Source organism: Bidens hawaiensis, unplaced genomic scaffold, assembly GCF_021521415.1.
Source record: "Bidens hawaiensis isolate Kalapana, Puna unplaced genomic scaffold, B.hawaiensis_p1.1 tig00031852_1, whole genome shotgun sequence".
Classification (NCBI taxonomy): domain Eukaryota; kingdom Viridiplantae; phylum Streptophyta; class Magnoliopsida; order Asterales; family Asteraceae; genus Bidens; species Bidens hawaiensis.
Window position 1 is genome coordinate 9,483 of NW_027495397.1, and position 19,102 is coordinate 28,584.

Below are 19,102 nucleotides of genomic sequence, written 5' to 3' on the forward strand. Positions count from 1 at the left end.
CGCCAGATTTCCCCTTAGCTTTGCGCTTTAGTAGAGGCGCCTCCTCTTCCTCCTCCTCCTCCTCTTCCGCGAGCTCTAGCTCGTAGTTTTCAAGCGCATCTACAAAAACAAGCGACAGAACTGTTAATAAGCTTGGGTCTTCTAAAGGAATGAGCAAGAGTGCGAAGGCTTACCAGGCGCGTCACCGTCAAAGTCAAAATCCAGATCCACTGGGATGAACATGTCATCGAAGCGATCCGGGAAACCAACCTCCCCAATGCCAAGTTCGACGGAGCCGCCCTCCACATGTTCATCATAAGCGGCAAGGATGTAATCCTTGGTGACTGCGCAAAGACGAGTTAAATGATATCAGCAAAAGAAGGATGTTAGCGCAATAAAAAAAATAAAAAATAAAAAAAAAAAAAAAAAAAAAAAAAACCTACACAACCCGTCGACTTGGATAACGGGCTCAAGCGCGCTGTCGGCCCAGAGCCTGCTCATGCCGACCCCAACCAGCGCCTCCTCGCAAATCTTCTTCGCGGGGGATGGTTCGGCGGTCAGTTTCTTAACCCATGCGCCAGTTGGGTTCTTGAGGACATCCTCATCCGCAGGCGCAGAAGTGATAGAGCGCATGGTCATACGGATGGGGATCACACCGGCCTTAATGTAAAAAAACCTCTCTGACCAGTCATGAAGGCTCTTGAATGAAACAGTGGAGCACTTCACCTTCTGACTGCGAGGAATAAAAGATATCCAATTGTCTTGGATCTTGGCCTTATAAAAATATTGAAAGCGCCGAGGAGTGGGTTCCTCGCGCTGGGATTTGCACATGAACTCAAAGTGAGTCACGCGCACGAGTCCAAACGGATGGACTTGGGATATGTGAATCCCATAGAACTTCAACAGTGCACCCACAAACCTTGTCATCGGGAGACGAAGGTTGCAGTGGCTGAAAAAGTGGCTATATAGGGATATATAGCCGGCAGGCGGGTTCGCCGCCGTTTGCCCGGACCTAGGCAACATGCAGCCAAACAGGGTGGGAAAACCCTGAGAGGTGATGAGGTTGTCGAGATCCGCCTGCTTCAATTTGCAGGGGATTTCATTCCACCTTTTGGTGGCCTTGGTCCTCCCTACCTCCTCCGATGTGGTTTCAACAACCTTCTTCCCCTTCCCCTTTTGCTTCAATGTCGACATCACCACAGATTTCACACGGCGTCTTCGAGAGGCAACGGAGGTGATTGAAGGGCTAGACGAGTATGAACTATCAGACATACAACTGTAATAGCTGATAATCGAGGATTCGAATCGATGTAAACACTCAAATCAGAATGTGAAAGCAGGAATTCGAATTTGAACAACAATAAAGATGAGCATAAAATTTCCTAAGGGCCTGCTTTTATAGGACCAGGAGAGAGAAAAGTGGCAGCTGATCGGATTCCACGCGCCCCCACTCGCAGGGGCAACCCAACGAAGGCGCGACACGTGTCCCTAACAGCTGTCTGAGGTGACAAACCGACCTGCCACGGAACAGACACGCGCCCCCACTCGCAGGTACTAACCAATGCGAGCGCGACACGTGTTCAAGACAGCTGTGAGAGGACGTGAAAGGCAACTGTAGCACCTCGAGCACACGAAACGTCTGACACGTTTATGGCGCACGTCACCACCAACCAACCACGTGTTTGGACCTTTGGTTTTCAACAAAGTGGATAGAACTTCGCGCGATGACGGAAACAACCAAGAAAACGACAAAACCCCCTATAAATGGACAATTCAGTGAGTCTAATATCTATCTTACCACGCTCGCGCGAGATAAGACACACATTAGACTGGGGGGGCTTGAAGAGGTATGTACCCGCCTCAACACCAATCAAGGCGGGTCAACCCACAAGATAAAGACATTATCAAGGCACAAAGCCAAAACCTAGGCGCATGGCGCATACAAAACATGCTCAGGCATCATATGCTCGCGCATCACATATGCGCGCGGCGCATCAACGCGCGGCGCATATCACATGCTCTTGCACATCACATATGCTCGCGCGTCGCATATGCGCGCGGCGCACAATCGCGCGGCGCATATCACACGCTCGTGCATATCACACCTGCGCATGAAATATCTGCGCGTGAGAATAAAAAGAAGACTTCGCGCATCCTCAGGATGGGCGCATATCACACGTGCACATAATCAACCTCGTCCTTATTCAAGTCAGGATTAGGGCGACCTTGATTGTGCACGTCAGACAATCTTCTAGAAGGCATCTTTTTAAGGAGTAAGAATATGCTGATATTGACAGCTGCCAAATGAAAGGTCGACAACTCAGCATGACACATGTGCTACCACATAATTACAACCAACGAGAAAGCGCCAGGTGTCCCAGAGGACACATGGCGCAGTGCGGTTGGAGGAGGCCAACGAGGCTGAGCCCAACCAGTGGAAACCCTAGCACTATAAATACAGCATCAACTCCACTTTGATGGGACATTCATTCACACTCAATCATTGACAGTTACAAGCAGTGATATCACATTCAATCACATTGAATTATATTCACTCACAGTCAGTTACAGAGAAAACACACAGTCACACAAATCAAGAGTATTCAGCGATCAGCAATACTCTTGAGATTCACTTACATACAACATTATTATCTTCTCAAAAAGATACTGATTCTCACGCCGGAGGGTTACCCCAAAGAGGACCCCTCTGTCCCTTTCTGAGGGGTAAGTAACGGCGCTGTTCATTTTGTAGGTGGAAGAACTCGGATCCAGAAGAACCATCGGTGAAATAGTTTAATCACATCCGAGGAAAGTAGATCTGCTACCAGTGAGTAGATCCACGTTTCTTCAGTGGGTTTGAGATTTTGGGTTTGGCCCGGTCAAAGCGCTTGGTTGTATAAATAAAGGTTACTATTTTACTTGTGTAGTTCTACGCTTTTGGTCGTATTATAACGACGGAGGTGTAATTACGAAAATATAGTTGCATATTTATCTGTTTAACCTGACTTATAAAACCGTATGAGAGAGCTAAAAATAATGAAACGTTCGTGTATTGATCGACTAAAACCTAGATTGGAAGCTAAGTTACGCTAATAAAGGAAACAAAATAATGTTAAGAAAAAAATGAAATATTCCTTTACTCCCCTCAAGTTGGAGCATGTATATCGATTTCGAATGCCAAACTTGATAAATAAACTCCTTAGGTTATGAACTTATGATCCAAGGGGCTTAGTGAACAGGTGCGCTATATATTTGTAGTTTTGAGCCAATTTTCATTCAAGTATCTTCTCGAAAACTGAAACTTCAACTCTGATACCACTTGTTAGGTATCGATAAGAGCAACGACGCGATGGAAAATAAAGTCACACAAACGATAAAAGCAAAATGAGAACACAGGAATTTATGCGGTTCATCAAAATGACCTACATCCACGAACTGCAATTAGGGTTTATATTTTATTAGTTCAGTAGAAAAGAGTCAAAGATTACGATACATGACTATGATATATGTAGAGAACAATTAGCTTAAATAATTTAAAGACCAAGAAACATAAAACGAGCCCTCCTAGCTTCTCAAACAAATGGGCCGCCCCATTTGTCTTCTAAGCGTCAACAAAAACCAGCCCAAAACGGTCGTGTAAGAAATCACCACCTTTATCGTAATCAATTCTAAATTACATAATTGTTAGGGTAAATAAGGATTTCATCCCATGAGTATATATGTATGATCTGTAATGACTTTATTTGATCTAATGAAGAAAGATTGTTTTGTAATTTGTGATTTATTTAAACCAAAGTCGCATTAAAAGTCGAAGTATTTGACCAACTTGAATTAGTTGAAATTTAACCATGCAAAACTTGAATTAGTTGAAAATTTACGTCAAAGCAAAAGACTTCCAGTTATTATTACAGTTGATTAAAAGATATTTGTGACACATTGCACATGTTTCTCAAATAATATTATTTCGTACGTTCAAACTTACTGACCCTTCTAGTACTTCATAGATTCAATCATTTCGTTGTTAGTTTTTATTTATTTATCAAATTTATGCCAATTATATTGTTTTATTTTGAAGTTTCAAGTCCAAGCTCCCAAGTTTTAAGTCCAAGCCCTACAATTTTGTGCAAGAGGTTGTTTCCGTGGTTTGAACTCGTGATCTCAAGGTCACAGAGCAACAATCTTACCTTAAGTGAACCAGTACTAACACCTCCAATTACAAAGGGGGTGCAAAACCGTGAAATAACAATGAAACGTCTGAACCCGCACATCGAAGGAGTGAGGCGCATAACCAAGAAAAAAAACTAATGCTGGAACATTGCCACATACCAGTTCGTTGAAGGGTGAGCATATATATAACAAGTATATATAAGAAATTAAATGAAACCCTTGACGTCATTGATAACACTTGAAACTTTATATAGAGACACGAAACCACCACAAACCTATGCGTTTGGGATTGTTGATTATGTTTGGAAAAATAAAGACGAAATCCACGTCAGTAGAGGTGTCAATCTTGACCCGAATCATTTTAAATAGGTCAATTTCAGTTGTTTTGAAAATTATATTGGTTGGTTTGGGTCAGATATTTTAACTAAAATTGTCAAAATGAGTCACTAGAAATTCCACATTGTTATTTTCGGGTCAAAATGGTTCGACAAATATAAAGAAATTGGTCGATATGGGTTAGTGTCCTAAGAAAATTCGGCAGGTACGGGTCGGAACGGGTTTTGGAGTGGCACAGATTCCACACGAGACATGTTTTGGCACAAACAAGTTTTGAATTGGAACGAGTTTGGTTCAGGTTTTGGCTCGAATAAGGCTTCGAGCCGACACAAATGTTCGCACGGGATGGGTTCGGTTCGGTTCTAGTTTTTTGGTTCGCTTTCGTCGATTCTTTCGGTTTCGGTTGATTTCCCAGGGTTTTTTTTGAACGAGGACAACAGATTAAACATTTTACCCCTAAAATAATCACAAATAAAAAATAATAACTCAAACAATAAATAAAAAAAACTAAAAAATCTGAAATGTTTCTTTCGTCGCCCTCGTTCAAAGAAAAAAAGAACCCGAAATCCGTTCTGACCCGTCCTGACCCTAATGTGTTCTGACTCAAACCAAAACAACCATTTTTTTAATCGACTCATTCTTACCCTAACCCGTTTTGACCCATGACCAGTTCAACCCAACCCAACCCAACACATTTGCCACCCCTGAACCATATGTTAAACGATTAAACTTTAAAATGATATAAAACAATTCCTTTTTTAAGATTATAGAATTCCTTAAGAACAACTTTGTAATATTGAAAACACCAGAACAAGAGCGTACTACTAGACATGGAAAATTTCAAAGTCAAAGAGTAGATATGTGTCACCGGAATATATTTGCACATGAGTTGTCAAATTCACACCGTGATTACCGTTTCACCTTTCAATTAATCAACACTAAAAACAATAAGATAATATCACCAAAGTAAATCATTATAGTTGAATTACAGCATCTTTATTCATATGCATGTCTTACTGTCTTAGCTATATTTTAGTTTGTGTCTATACATATTTGCATTGACACTATGCAATACATTATTGGAAGTATAATAACTAGTTAACTACACTACATAATGTTTTGAGAGTATGTGAACTATCAAACTTTACAGATTTTCTTTTCATCACAACCTATTTTGTAATCACAACTCAAGTTTAACTACATTTCTAAGAAGACGCGCTTAACATGTCAGACTAAACATTCGTGTCTTATGCTAGGCTGATATAGTCTACAAGTTGGTCCAACCTTATAAATTGGTGTACGATTTTAACAAAATAAAGTGACCTTGGTAGTATAACGTTATTTAAAACGATTGCATGTTTTATCCCGGTCTATTTTAAAGCTAGTAGTAAGCTCAAATGCATTACAAACAAGAAATAGACTACCATTGTTGCATTATGTTGCTATGTTCCCTAAATTAATAAGGTGTAAAAACAAGATGTGAACATCGGCTAACAACTACGTACAATGTTGAAAAAGTACAAATCGACACGATAAAATACAAAATCGAACATTTGGCTACAAGAAATGAATGTTGGTATGAAACTATGAATATACTTTTAGGCAAAGTTGACAGCTAGCTTTGTTTAACACAATGTTGATGATGCCAATGGAATTAATACAGTACTGGACCTCCTCTATATGTATAAGAGCCTGAAAAGTAAACACATATATAGTTAACTGATTTATCAACATAATATTCATAACATATATACTACAAAGTAATAACATGTTGTAATTAACTGATATAATATGTTCCCTCAAGCTAAACGGACGTACCTACATGAAACTTGGATGGTTGGACCTAACGAGTTCAAAATATAAACATAGTTACTCCTTAGTTATTTAAAACATAACCGTTTGGGCATTTTAAGTTTATAAGGATATATATGTTTTACAATTTCAATTGTTAAAACTGTAATGCTTCAATTTAAAATTAGAGCTATATAAACATGTATTAACCAATAATAAAAAAATTACAGCGTCCTAGCCCAGGTCCCACCTATGGCTCGTTTAAGACCTGTTCTTAAGCAAGAACAAATACCGTAGAAATACGGTATTTCAAAAACGCTTTATTAGATAAAAAAGCTAGAATGAACGCACTACGAGCCTTCAATAAGGGCTAAATATTGGCTATTGGAGATGGTCAATAGTCATATTTAACATCCTAGCCTTTTTAGTTTGAAGCTTTAAATTGTTGTCACATTCGTAACTTGTTAATCAACAAAAATATACCCAAAACACATGAGCCAATTATTTTTTCCATTTTCATTTGTCATTATTTTTCTTTACACATCATAAAGCAAATTCACTAAATAAATATATGAGTATCACAACTCTTTGTTATTGTAACTTAAACTTAAAGGCCGGTTATGTTTTAATTGGATTAATTATATATTTTGAATATAAAAAATTCAAAATACAATTGATAATTTAAAATTAGCACTCTTTAATTGACCCTAACAATGAAATAAACAATTATACATACATTGAATCATTGATACATTCTCATTGCTCTCCCACAAACCATAAGTTCAAAAAAAAAATGGGAAATAGTTTAGGAGCCAAAAGAAAGACTACAACAATAATGAAAATAACCGGAGAAGCCATCAAGATCAAGACTCCGGTGAATGCTGGAGACGTGGTTAAGGACTACCCGGGTCTGGTGTTATTGGATGCAGAGATGGTGAAGCAGTATGGGGTACGAGCCAAGCCATTGGAGCCGCAAGAAGGGCTCAAGGCTAAGAGGCTTTACTTCTTGGTTGAGTTGCCTAAGCTTGTTGAAGATAAAGGGGCTAGGAGAGTCCGGTCTGGGATAAATATGAGCGCTAAGGACCGGCTCGAGAGCCTGAAGCTGGCTCGGCGGTCAGCTTCTGACTTGTCTTTCATGAAAGCACCAAGCATTGCTGTGGATAGCCGCATAGGTGGCAGTGTTGACTCATTTAGGGTGAAGCTGAGGTTGCAGAAGGCGGAAGTGGATAGGCTAATGACAGAGAGTAAAGATGGGACCGACGCAGCTGAAAAGATTATGAAACTTTGCATGGAAAAAAGCGACAGTGCTGGTGGCGGTGGCGGTGATAGTGGTGTCCTGACAGACGAACGACGACGGGTAACCGGTCGTCGGGTACGTTTTTTCTTTGATTTTACGAAATGTCGAAATCACATTTGTTTATAAGATATATTTACAAGTAGACAATAAGTTTAGGCTATAAGTAGCTCAAAATGTATAATAAATAAAAGGTAAAGTCAAAACATTTTAATAACACGGAATGATTACATATTATAATACGTACGAACATGCAATTGACAATAAGTGTACAACAATATTAGAAATTAAAAATAGATTTATATTAATGTTGCATGTGAGATCCTCAACTTTGGGTCTCCCTCAACACCCATAACCAGTGTTGTAAAAATCGCTAGTCGTTAGCCGGGCGGTGGGGTGGGGACTAGCGATTAATCAGGATTAGTCGAGATTAATCGGGATTAATCGGATCGGACTGTAATGCATAATTTTCAGTTTTATGCATACACACACACATTTTTATATGTAATTTCCAGTTTTATACATACATAAAACATATTTTGGCTGGAATCTCGCTTGAATCCGCTAGTTTTTGTTAAAGTCTCACGCGGAACCACTGGTTTTGGTCGGAATCTCGCCGAGAACCGCTGATTTTGGTCGGAATCTTGCCGGAAACCGCCGATTTTGGCCGGATTTGACCGGGAACCGCCGATTTTGGCTGGATTTGACCATTGACCGATTAATTGGCCGACTAACCCAAAATTAATCAGTAAAGTGGGGACTAGCGATTAATCGGGGATTAATCGTTGACTAGTCGGGATTTTTGCAACACTACCCATAACCCATTGACCCAGCTTTCATGCCATGTTATTGGCTTTGACATTTATTATTATTATTAATAAGTGACGAATTTCAATCATCTAAGAGATTTGAATCCAAAACTCCCGCTTTATGTTTTAAAGGTTTTATAAAATTACTCTTTTATTTCATAACACTATTCTTAATTAATGTTTACAGTTACGTTAAACCATACCTAATTTATTTTTTTAGTGAATCTTTTAAAGTTATATAAGTATCACATTACATATGCCTACAATATATTAGTTACCCGAGGAATTAAATTAAAAGTTTTTATGACAATATCTAATTACCTATAGCATTATTAATTACTTAATTCCATTTAAAAAATAAAAAATAAAAAGAATGTTCACATTTTGGCATGCACAAGTTAATATTCTTGATGCTTACTTTATTTAGATGCAAAATTAGAATGATTAACAGAATATGTATTACCGTATTAGGAAATTTTAAAAAGTTATGTCTTCAAAACATATATTTATACTTTTAGTTAAGTAGGTTATAAGATCTACAGGTTATATATTAAAAGAAAATAAAATCAAATGGTGATTTACTATTTTTAAAACTAATACGTCATAGATTATTGGGTGATTGAAGCGCCAACGACCAAGTATGGTAAACATCGCCATAATTGATGTCATTTGTGAAGTCAAAAGGCTCTTGAAGGTTTTGTTAACATTATTTAAATATTATTTAGCCAAAATTAGTTAAATTGTTAAATAACTGCTATTAATAATTTACACATTTTAACCCATTTTGAACTTTAAGCGATAGATAAAATATTTATACGAAGACACAACAAAAATTTAGCATGGGTTTACGTCAGTCCAGGGCCGGTTATAAGGGAGGGCTGGGTGGTCGACGGAACTACTAAATGGGTATGACTTTCAACCAAAAGGTTGTGAGTTCTGGCCTCACTTGAGATATTTTAACCTTATTTTTATAATTTTTTTATAAAATATGTATATATAATGTTTAAACTTAATTACATAACCACTAAATGGGTATGGCTTTCAACCAAAAGGTTGTGAGTTCTAACCTCACTTGAGACATTTTAACCTTACTTTTATTAAAAAAAAATTTACACAACCAAATCATAAGGCTCAAAAACTTAAGGTTTATTTAACAATTAGATTGTATAAACCTAACAAGACGCCCCATTTTATTAAGGTTCAAAAATATTTTCGCCTTCAACCCAAAATTTTTAGTCGTTCTCGGAACCGGGCCTGCGTCAGTCTAACTGGAATCAACGCGAACTGGATGGTTCGCAGTTTAGCCGTTGCATGTTTATTAAGCACTAAACTTTAGAGTTTAAACATATTATTTTGCATACTTTTTTATTGCATTGTTTTAAATTTTAAATTAGAGTATTAATATGAAAAAAAATGGTTAAAATATAGAAATTTGATTCGTGGGTGATAATATAATATTTCTTGAAATGGATATTCAATTAATTAGTCGTTATTTGGTTTTGCAGAAAAAAGTGGGATTTAGCGAAGAACTAAAGCAAACATTGGTTTTATATTAAACATCAAACAAGCACACAGCAGCCAAGCAGAGTGATGTTTTGTCCTTCTGATCTATATATGATTCATATTATATTTCTAGTATGAATCAATGTATAAATTATTATTTTGTAATTTCATTCTTTTTCTTTCCTTTTTAGAATAGCTCTCTAGTGCTGTGGAACTAATTCTTGTATCAATATATGTGGAATTCATATCAAATTTAATGTTTATTTACAATTGTATAAGACCTAATTAAATAAAAATTACTAACATAAAGTTGTGAGTTACAAAATTAGTTTGCGGTATCATACCCCTTTGGCAAAAGTACTGAAAAATGCTGAAACTGGCTCGTTTCAAAACCAAAATCCATAAAATGAATACCGGTATCGGTGTTGTTCGGGCGCTGTGTTTTCGTTTCGGTTCGATTCGATAAAAACTATGTGCCACAAAATGAAAAATTATTTACAATGATTTAATGGCAAAAAATATTTCTCGGGTAACCTAGAAAATAAAGTTTTGATATGCCCAAAAGGATATCGACATGTGTTTTATATCGATTGGAAATTATAAAAAATGAATTATGATATCAGTTCTGATAATACCGACAAAAATATGAAATAGTAGACCTAATTGCATCAAAGCTTGCCTATAGTAGAAATTAAATGCTTGAAGCCATTTTGGTATCATCTCCACATATCATCAAATTCCTTTGTGAATCACATCACTTTAGTGAGGTGGTGGTACCAATGATATATATATTTTTTTTAGAAAATATTGATCCTTTTATATATAATACAAACCGAACTACATCTGGATAATGGGTAAGCGAGCAACAAGTTGCGCCGTTATCCCCTTTTGAATCGCAAAGCCTATTCTACTAAATATAAATCCTTGGTTCCTCGGGCTCTGCGAGTCAATGTGGACCACCTTCTGCACCCGCTCCAAAAACGAACCGCCTCGGGAGCTAGGGATCCAAAAGTGTCGAAGGCAAATGGAATGAACACGTGTTGATTCTCCAAACACAATGTCTCATGCTTAGCAACCTTCCTAGACTCCGCTCTCAAAACCGCCTGTCCCGATACGAAGCCATTGTCTCTCAGCCCCACCACTATCTAAAAGTATAGATACAAAGAATCTTTTTAGCAGTTGTAACACACTCCCATACATGACTAGTTTAACATCAAGCCACCTATGCATAAAGCAAGAAGACAAATCTTGAAACAAAAGAGTTCCATTACGAGTTTATTAGGCTAGGTGTAGTGGGGGGTAAATGAGGGGCGAAAAAGTTGACAAAAAGTTGGAACACTGACCCCAGGCGATATTCGGGCGATTGGGGGGGACTACTTTTTGTCGCCTGTTGTTATAATATTATTATAATAGCTTGTGTGTGTAATATAAACATATATATACATAGGACTACAGCACCAGTACACCCTTAAAACAAAAACTCACTTTTTGCTTACTAGGCGTCACATGACGCAAATCCCTCCATTTTATAACCCTTCCGCTACAGATAGCGTTATCAAAAAAGTGTTAGGCCTTCTTTTTTCCATTGGTGGGATAAGACCATGTTTCTTTTTCAGTTGAATATACAAAAGCATAAAGTAAAAAGATCAAAAGTGAGGCTGCCAAATACTTGAGTGCCCATTTATGAAACTCAATTATCATAACAAGAAAATCTTGACAAAGGTCACCCCATGTGGCATGTGCACATGTACATGTACAAGTTCTTTCAATGGGAATAAAATCATAAAATATAAAAAGCCTATAAAACAATAACTCTACCTAAGTATATTTGTATACAAAACTTAACCTGTCAAAGGGTAATAAATCTACCCTAAGTTACATAAAGTTACAATCTTTATGAATCTTTATCATATTCTATGATCACCCTTTTAATTGTTTTCATAAATCATGATGACCATTGTTCGGGGACGGTTAGAAAATAACTAGTCATCGCTTTTCTGAATCTTTTTTTGTACTGTTTCGGAGAAATTATGGTTGGTATCGCGTTCTTTGGTCCGCCTAGAATCCCGGATGCTTTCACCCATGTTTCTAAATGCTTGTCCCATGTATATTGTCTCATGAAATCAATGATTCCCAAAACAAGTTCTTTCCTTTCCTCATCCACTCCAACTAGCAATGAGTAATCTATCACATCGATCGACTGCAAAAGAATGCGCGTGTACATTAACTTAAATCAAATGGCACACAACTAAAATGAAAATCAAAAAAATTAAATCATTAGGCTTGTAAACGAACTGAACGTTCAGCGAGAAGTAGCACATGCCTCTTCGTTCATTTATGGTAGATTGGTCGTTAGTTTACATTCGTTTCTTTAAGTATGTTAGTATATTCATTTCTTATTTTTAGGCCCGTTACAAGTCTAGTTTTAAAAACTTTTTAAGCCGACACATTGTTGTTCACAATTACTTTCAGCATGCTTATTTTCGTTCATCTAACTTCAGTTACGTTCATGAGCCGTTCATTTATACTGTAATTTTGTAAAATAACGAACATAAACACATTCATTTTCTTAATGAACAAACATGAACAAGAAAACCTCACTAAGTTAATTGTTCACGTTCGATTGCTAGTTCGGTCAAGTTAACAAACAAACTCGAACAAGAAAACCTCATTTTTAATAATACTCTTAACGGTAAAAGACGGCTACTTGCATAAAAAAGCAACCAGCTTTGGTCAAGAAACTGGTTTTTGAGCGCCGCATCGGTAAAAAGTCAACATGGTCAATGTTACTGAATTATGCAGTCGTAAACTGGTAAAAAGAACTTACTGCTAAGAAGGAAGTGTCGTTCCAAACGGCTCTTTCGAGGGTTCTCTTAGCTTTACATCCAAGAAATATGGGATTCGTACGCAAAGCTTCCAATAAATTCATATCCAAAAGCGTTTTATTCGTTCCAGTTGTATCGGAATTGTAACGAGCCCTCGATGAACCTTTTAAATCATAAACTCGCGATATGTTTCTTTTAAAAAACACATTTTCCATCACCAAAACATTCATTTTTGCTTCTTTCCCAGCTCTCAAGTGTTTCACTGTAACCTGCAAATTGCCATCACACCTTATTATATGATTTTGTAATCACAACAATAAAGAACAAAAAGGTTTTTTTTTTTTTTTAAACCTGATAAATTCCCAAGATCTTTGCTAGACATGTTGGACTACCCGAGTTTAAAGAATCCATCAAATACTTAAAATATTCCGGTGCGAATTCTTCAAATGATTCAAGTTCGGTTTTCGTAACTTGTTTTATAATAAACCGTTCATCTAACGATTTAGCAAAATAAACATTACTTTTCCCGCCTTGTGCGCTCCATCTTTTGCAACGGCTTAATGACCGAACATAATCCATTTCATTCGGACAACATTTCTCTCTAAGAGTATCAAACTGTTTAGCAAAATAGCACGTTACCGAGAACTTAACTTTCCCATCACCACCAGACTCGTCCTCAAACGGAATGGTTAAATGATTAGACCCTTTTCGGTCCATGAACAACGGGTCTTCTGACCCGTATATTCCATAATGCGTGTAGTCTTGATCAACGGTTGAAAACGACTGCCAAGTTGTCAAGTTTGAAGCAACCGAACTGTTTCTACTGAGATTAACTTTATCAGTGACCCAATCTTCGTGTTCTTTTGAAGTGAGCGCGTACGAGATTATGCTAGTGGGCTCGTTGTCGTAAACCGCCATTATTATGTCTCGACCACCGTTAGGTATCATTAACCGTGCACCTTCTGGAAGGAAAGCCGGTCTTGTGGTTAGCAAGAAATCAGGATTATTATTATTATTAGTATTATTATTGTCATCACCAGGAAAAGCTTGTGAATAACTTCTTCTTTGTAAGTTATGAACCGGATCTCGAACCATATGAACGTAATCTCCAGAAGCATGAAAAGATCCAAGCGTCGAAAATAAATGTGACGCCTTTTTGACTCGTTCTTGCTGTCTAATTGCAGAGTCAAATGAATAAACTCTAGTAGGTGACGGTGCTAGTCTGCTGAGAATCGGGTTAGTGATCGGATTCAACGATCCGGCCCATGCTGAGTCTATTTTATCTGATAAAACTGACGCTGCTAACGGGGCACGTTCCAGTGACGAGACGGGCCCGTTATCTATTTGTTCATTGGTTCTGCATTGGTCAAAAGACGTTGATAACGAATCAGAAACGTTATCAGATGGTTCGGTTTGGTCAGTTTGGTTCGGGTCCAAGGCGAGAATGGTGTTTTCGGGAATGGAATCAGTTCTTGATGATGAAATATCTTGGTTCGGTTTCAACTTGGAACTTCTTCCGTAGAGACTTAGTGAGCATATTCGCCGATCCCAGAAATGCATATTGAGCATAAGTGAATGTCGCAAACGGTTAAGTTCAAAAACGTCGATTTCGGTCCCATTTTCTTCACCACAAGATTGAAGCAGATCCTTTTTTATAAAAAATATAGTAAAAGTGAGATGGTAATACATCATTGAGTAACCTATCAGAAGAGGTGGCAATATTGGCCCGCTTACTTAATAACGGGTCAATTCGGGTTGGTTTTAGCCTTAAACAGATCAAATAAAAATTTAGCTAAAAACTGTTTTCGGGTCAATCCAACCCAACCCAACCCGTTTGGGTGTCTAGACCGATTATACATCCCGTCTGTTCAGACGGGTCCATCTTGCCACCCCTGCGTGTTTCGAAAATTGATGCAATATGACTTACAATGTAATCAAATCTTTCTTTAATCAGCTGATCCTTTAACTCGATGACATGGTTACTTAACTCATCTGAATCGGGTAAGTCATTCTTTGCTTCAATCCCATTTAACACATTAAGTATCTCTTCATATAAAGCTTCTGTCTTGCTCAAAAGCTATCAAACCGAAAAACGAAAAAGTTAAGCGAAAAAAAAAACAGTTGGAAATCAAGAAACTTGCAGAACTAATTGTGTATATTCACCTCTGCAATGTCTTTCTTCAACCAATCCTGTTGAAAATGATCACCAAATTGCAGAACAGGCGGAGGTAAATGAACCGAAAGAATATCTATCGGAGAGTATCGGAAAAATGCAACCATATTCCCCATTCTGTAGCAATTAGAAGTTTTAATAAATCACTTACACAATATTAACAAACACGTGTTTTTTTTGTTATCAAAATGAATATTATTACCCGTAGAATCGAAGGCAGTCTCTTTGAAGAGAATGACAACAGCTCGCAACACGGTTAGCAGTTGCATGATTTGAAAAACTAAGTTCTAAAAACTTCCCTAGTGAGAGACCCCACGCAGCATCAGACATGACCACGCGGTGATTTGCAGGCGGGACCCCATCTACAGGTGTGCATCGCAAACATCGGTGCCACATCCATATTTTTCCGTCTTTTTCCCCGGAGAGCTTAAGTGACCGAAGCCGTCTAACATTAATAGTTAGATTGCCTTGCTGGTGAGTGTAGCATGTCACATGGGCTTCGGCTGGTTCCTTACAAAACGAACACAATGACGTCTGAAAAAAAACATGAAAAAATGGTAAAAGATCCGGTCTTGATGAAGCAAATGCAAGAAAAGATCAATTATGATCTTTATGAAGCAAATGCACATAAAGATAATTATAGCATCTAAATGCAAGAAAACCCATAAAAAAGAATAACTTTAATCTCTTTTTAAAGAAAAACACATCCAAAGATAATAATAGAATGTAAATGTAAGAAGATGCATGAAAAGGAAATGGTAAAGCTTTGATCTTTATGAAGCAAATGCAATTAAAGGGCAATATCAAATGTTAATGACAGAAAACCGATAAAGTTTAAATCTTTTTTAAAGAAAATGCAATAAAAGATTATAATAGAATTATAGAATGTAAACTGAACCAACCTGATCAAAAAGATCATCTTGAAGGTATCTCCCTAGTGGTTTATCAAAGGAACCATAGAATTTAATTCTCAAGAGTCTTGAGCGTTCACATACGGTTCCATTTAGCACACAGTGGCTAGAAAACGATACTAATATACTCTGATGAGTATCTGCAGCAGCATAATATTCTTCTGAAGCATCAATCACTTCGGTTCTTTCAATCTTTATCTCTTCTTGATCTTCAGTAGCTTCTAGATCATTGTCTAGTATATTCGAAACTATTTCGACATCTCTAAAGCTTTGATCTTTAGGGGAATCGGTAGCTTCTAAAGGAGAGGAAGTTGTAGAACTAGAGAGAATAGGCAAAGAACTGTCATCTTTTATCGTTTCTGATTCGGCTACTGAGGGCATTTTAGTCATTTTCGGTAAACTAGCACCCTCATCCGCCAAGAAAGAAGTTTCGAGCGATAAATGATAAGCTGCAAAGATTGCATACTGAACGACATTTTTGACCTTCTTTAGTTCTTCACGAGATGACCCTTTTAGCAAAACCTACAAAAACACACGGTAGATTTATAAGTTAGTTATAAGCAAGAGCATAATGCATGAAAAATAATTATGAAAGCAAGAAAACTTACGGTGCAACCCAAACGCCTAGGACAACCCTCAAAAAACATCAAAGTTTTTAAAGGTTTCTTGTTGGATTGGTTGGTGATTTCATGTTCTTCCGTGACTTTTTCCAATCTAAATAGCTCACATTGGCCTACTCGTGCGGTGGCAATATGAGCTATTGATGGAGTTATGGGAGCACCAGTGCATCTTGATACACGCTCCAATAACGAGCGTTTGATGTTTGAAACTAAAGAGATCTCCGTGGCTAAAAGATACTCTTGTGCATATGAAGATACACTCTTTTCCACCAATAACACGTTTGGACGGTGAGCTTCTATTCTTGAAACAATCATCTTTAAATGATCCATTTCCTATTAGAAAGAAAAATAAGATGCAGAGTTGATAAACCGAATAGCAACGCATTTAGCATAACAGAAAACTAATGAACCTGTTGAAGTAGTGTCTCGAGAGAAGATAGTTGATCTTGTGATCTATGGTACTCAAGTGCACCGCCTAGCATAAGTAATCTTGCATTCTTGTATTGTGAAGTCATTCGCTTGTGTTTTATATTCTTTGTACAAACTACACCTTTCACAAATATGCTGCATAAAAAAAAAGTTTTATTTTAGTTATTAAAATTTAATCAACTAATTAAACAAATATTTAATTATTTACCTTTCAGTAGGACTTCCTGACGCTACACATTTAATCTTCACATAATCACCGGGATCCATACTCCCACCTCGGCTTGTATCCGGTTTCACAAAGTTTGCAGCTTGCCATGCTAATGATGTAATAATGTCAAGCCATTTTTCGGTCGAGTTAAACTCCGACTGCAATAATTGTGACACGAGTGCCCTAAAATGCCCCTGGACCACGGTTTTCAACGGCTCCTGATGTTCCTCATTCGGGTTATCTGTTCGGGGCGAATTAGTCATTAAACTTCCACTTACAGAAAACTCACCATTCAAGTCACCAATTTCATCATCGTCATCCTCAGCATATGAAAAGAAATTATTATCCGCGTCACTGTTTTCATCATCCGGTGGTGGAGGAAACCAAATCCGATCGTTGGTTTCGAAATCCAACGGCTTACGTGACTTCTCGTTAAGTATTGAAAAATCATCGTAAATCGTTTGCTCATGGCTTTTTAAAACAGCCAGGTGTTGTTCTTGATCAAACGAACCGTCATGTGATGATCTTGGTGTTCCTTGATCATCTGAATGTACACAACTTCTAATCCTATTTGAAGTAATTTGAGCCCTCGATGGACTGTCAGTTGGGCTCGAATTAACCGACATAAAACTGTTGAAATCATGTCTAGTACTAACACGACTCGAATCTACATCTGATGTGTCAAGACTGTATGGACTGAAAAAGTTCTTTGCAGAATCATCCGCTTCATCTTCATCACTTCTGTAATCCAAATTCTCAAATCAACCCAAAATCACAAATTATATAAAAAGTCACAATTTACTGTTTCATCACTCAAAACCTATGATTATGTACCTGGACGAGGAGACGCGTACGAACACTGCTTGGAGAGATCGCCCATCAAACGATGGTTCGGTTACCGAAGGATCAACTCTATTATCCTCATTATTTTGTGTAATACCAACATTAGCACAATATTTGCAATACTCAGAAACTCTGATTTCACATTGGCTGCACATATTATCACCGTCTGCCATTTCGATTCCAACCCGACAAGATCAAGAATCCAAGATCCAACTTAAAAGATTCAAACTTTGCAGCCCAAATTTCAAGATTCCTTCTTGTAACACAAAAAGATTCAAACTTTGCAACCGAAATTTCAAGATTCCCAATTCTTGTAACACAAAAAGATTCAAACTTTATAACCCAAAAGCTGAAAACCAAGTTGGGTCCTATGGCTGCTAAACAACCCTTGAAAAATATATAATTTTTTTTTTCTTTCTTTTGTAAAATGGAAAGATTTATAAAAGGAATAAAAAGTCTCCTTTGGAATCACAAAGCATCTCAAAGGAGTAACATATAATAATACTTAATAATTATTTCACTATAATCACAATAATAATAATAATAATAATCACATATAACACAACAAATCATATACCATCAATTCAACATCAAGAAACAATCTTTTTCCCAAATTAAGATATGGGTAATAATAATAACACACAAAGGATCCAAACCCAAATCACAAAACCCCCAAATTTTTCATAAAGTTAATAAATTGGTAATAATCAAGATTATTTAAAAGAAAAAGATTGAGTATGAAAAGGGTTATCTTTATGATGAATGATGAGTTGAAGGCTCGCATCTCCAAATGAAATTGAAGTTGAAACTGATAATAATAATATTGCTTTCCATATTTCGCGGCAATGCTTTCATATTCATTACTCAACCGCATTTAAATTATACGTGCACTGTATGTATCTTGCTGTTCATTAACTTATGTGTATGTGTGTGGTCACACGTGTGTTTACAGGTGTTAGGGTGTCTGCAATTGCTGTGTTAATACTCCATTGATGAGGGTTTATGTGAATGTGAATGTGAATGTGAATGTAATGATCTTGAAAGTAAAAAAACTTTACCTTTTTGAGAAGATATTATTTAGCCCATAAGTTTCGAAAATATGGATGTTTTTGTACTTTTAAATGTTCGGTTTTACTTTATCAACAATAGTTTAAAGATTGGACCGTTGGTATCTGAATACTAAAATCGTGGTCATGTTTGAAAAAAAAATATAT

General features: G+C 37.1%; 1 protein-coding gene and 1 pseudogene across 1 annotated transcript; one reads left to right on the forward strand and one right to left on the reverse strand.

Moving 5' to 3' along the window:
* Window positions 1–7,024: 7,024 nt before the first annotated feature.
* LOC143582728 (uncharacterized protein At1g66480 pseudogene) lies at window positions 7,025–7,918 on the forward strand (annotated as a pseudogene).
* Window positions 7,919–11,536: 3,618 nt separating this feature from the next.
* Window positions 11,537–18,891, reverse strand: LOC143582727 (putative 1-phosphatidylinositol-3-phosphate 5-kinase FAB1C). The gene is made up of 12 exons (XM_077065216.1): window positions 18,153–18,891; window positions 17,880–18,101; window positions 17,046–17,786; window positions 16,819–16,972; window positions 16,397–16,741; window positions 15,780–16,310; window positions 15,080–15,411; window positions 14,868–14,994; window positions 14,632–14,781; window positions 13,056–14,351; window positions 12,707–12,973; window positions 11,537–12,079 (listed from the first exon to the last, which is right to left on the reverse strand). The coding sequence occupies exons 2-12, from the start codon at window positions 18,059–18,061 to the stop codon at window positions 11,825–11,827; spliced, it is 4,380 nt and encodes a 1,459-aa protein (XP_076921331.1). The 5' UTR covers window positions 18,062–18,101; window positions 18,153–18,891; the 3' UTR covers window positions 11,537–11,824.
* Window positions 18,892–19,102: the final 211 nt, after the last annotated feature.

Coding starts and splice junctions, on each gene's coding strand:
- LOC143582727 (XM_077065216.1), bottom strand. CDS start 18,061: ATGGCAGACGGTGATAATATGTGCAGCCAATGTGAAATCAGAGTTTCT. Junction 12,974..13,055: donor AGATCTTGGGAATTTATCAG/GTTTAAAAAAAA, acceptor GGCAATTTGCAG/GTTACAGTGAAACACTTGAG. Junction 12,080..12,706: donor ACGACACTTCCTTCTTAGCA/GTAAGTTCTTTT, acceptor ATTCTTTTGCAG/TCGATCGATGTGATAGATTA.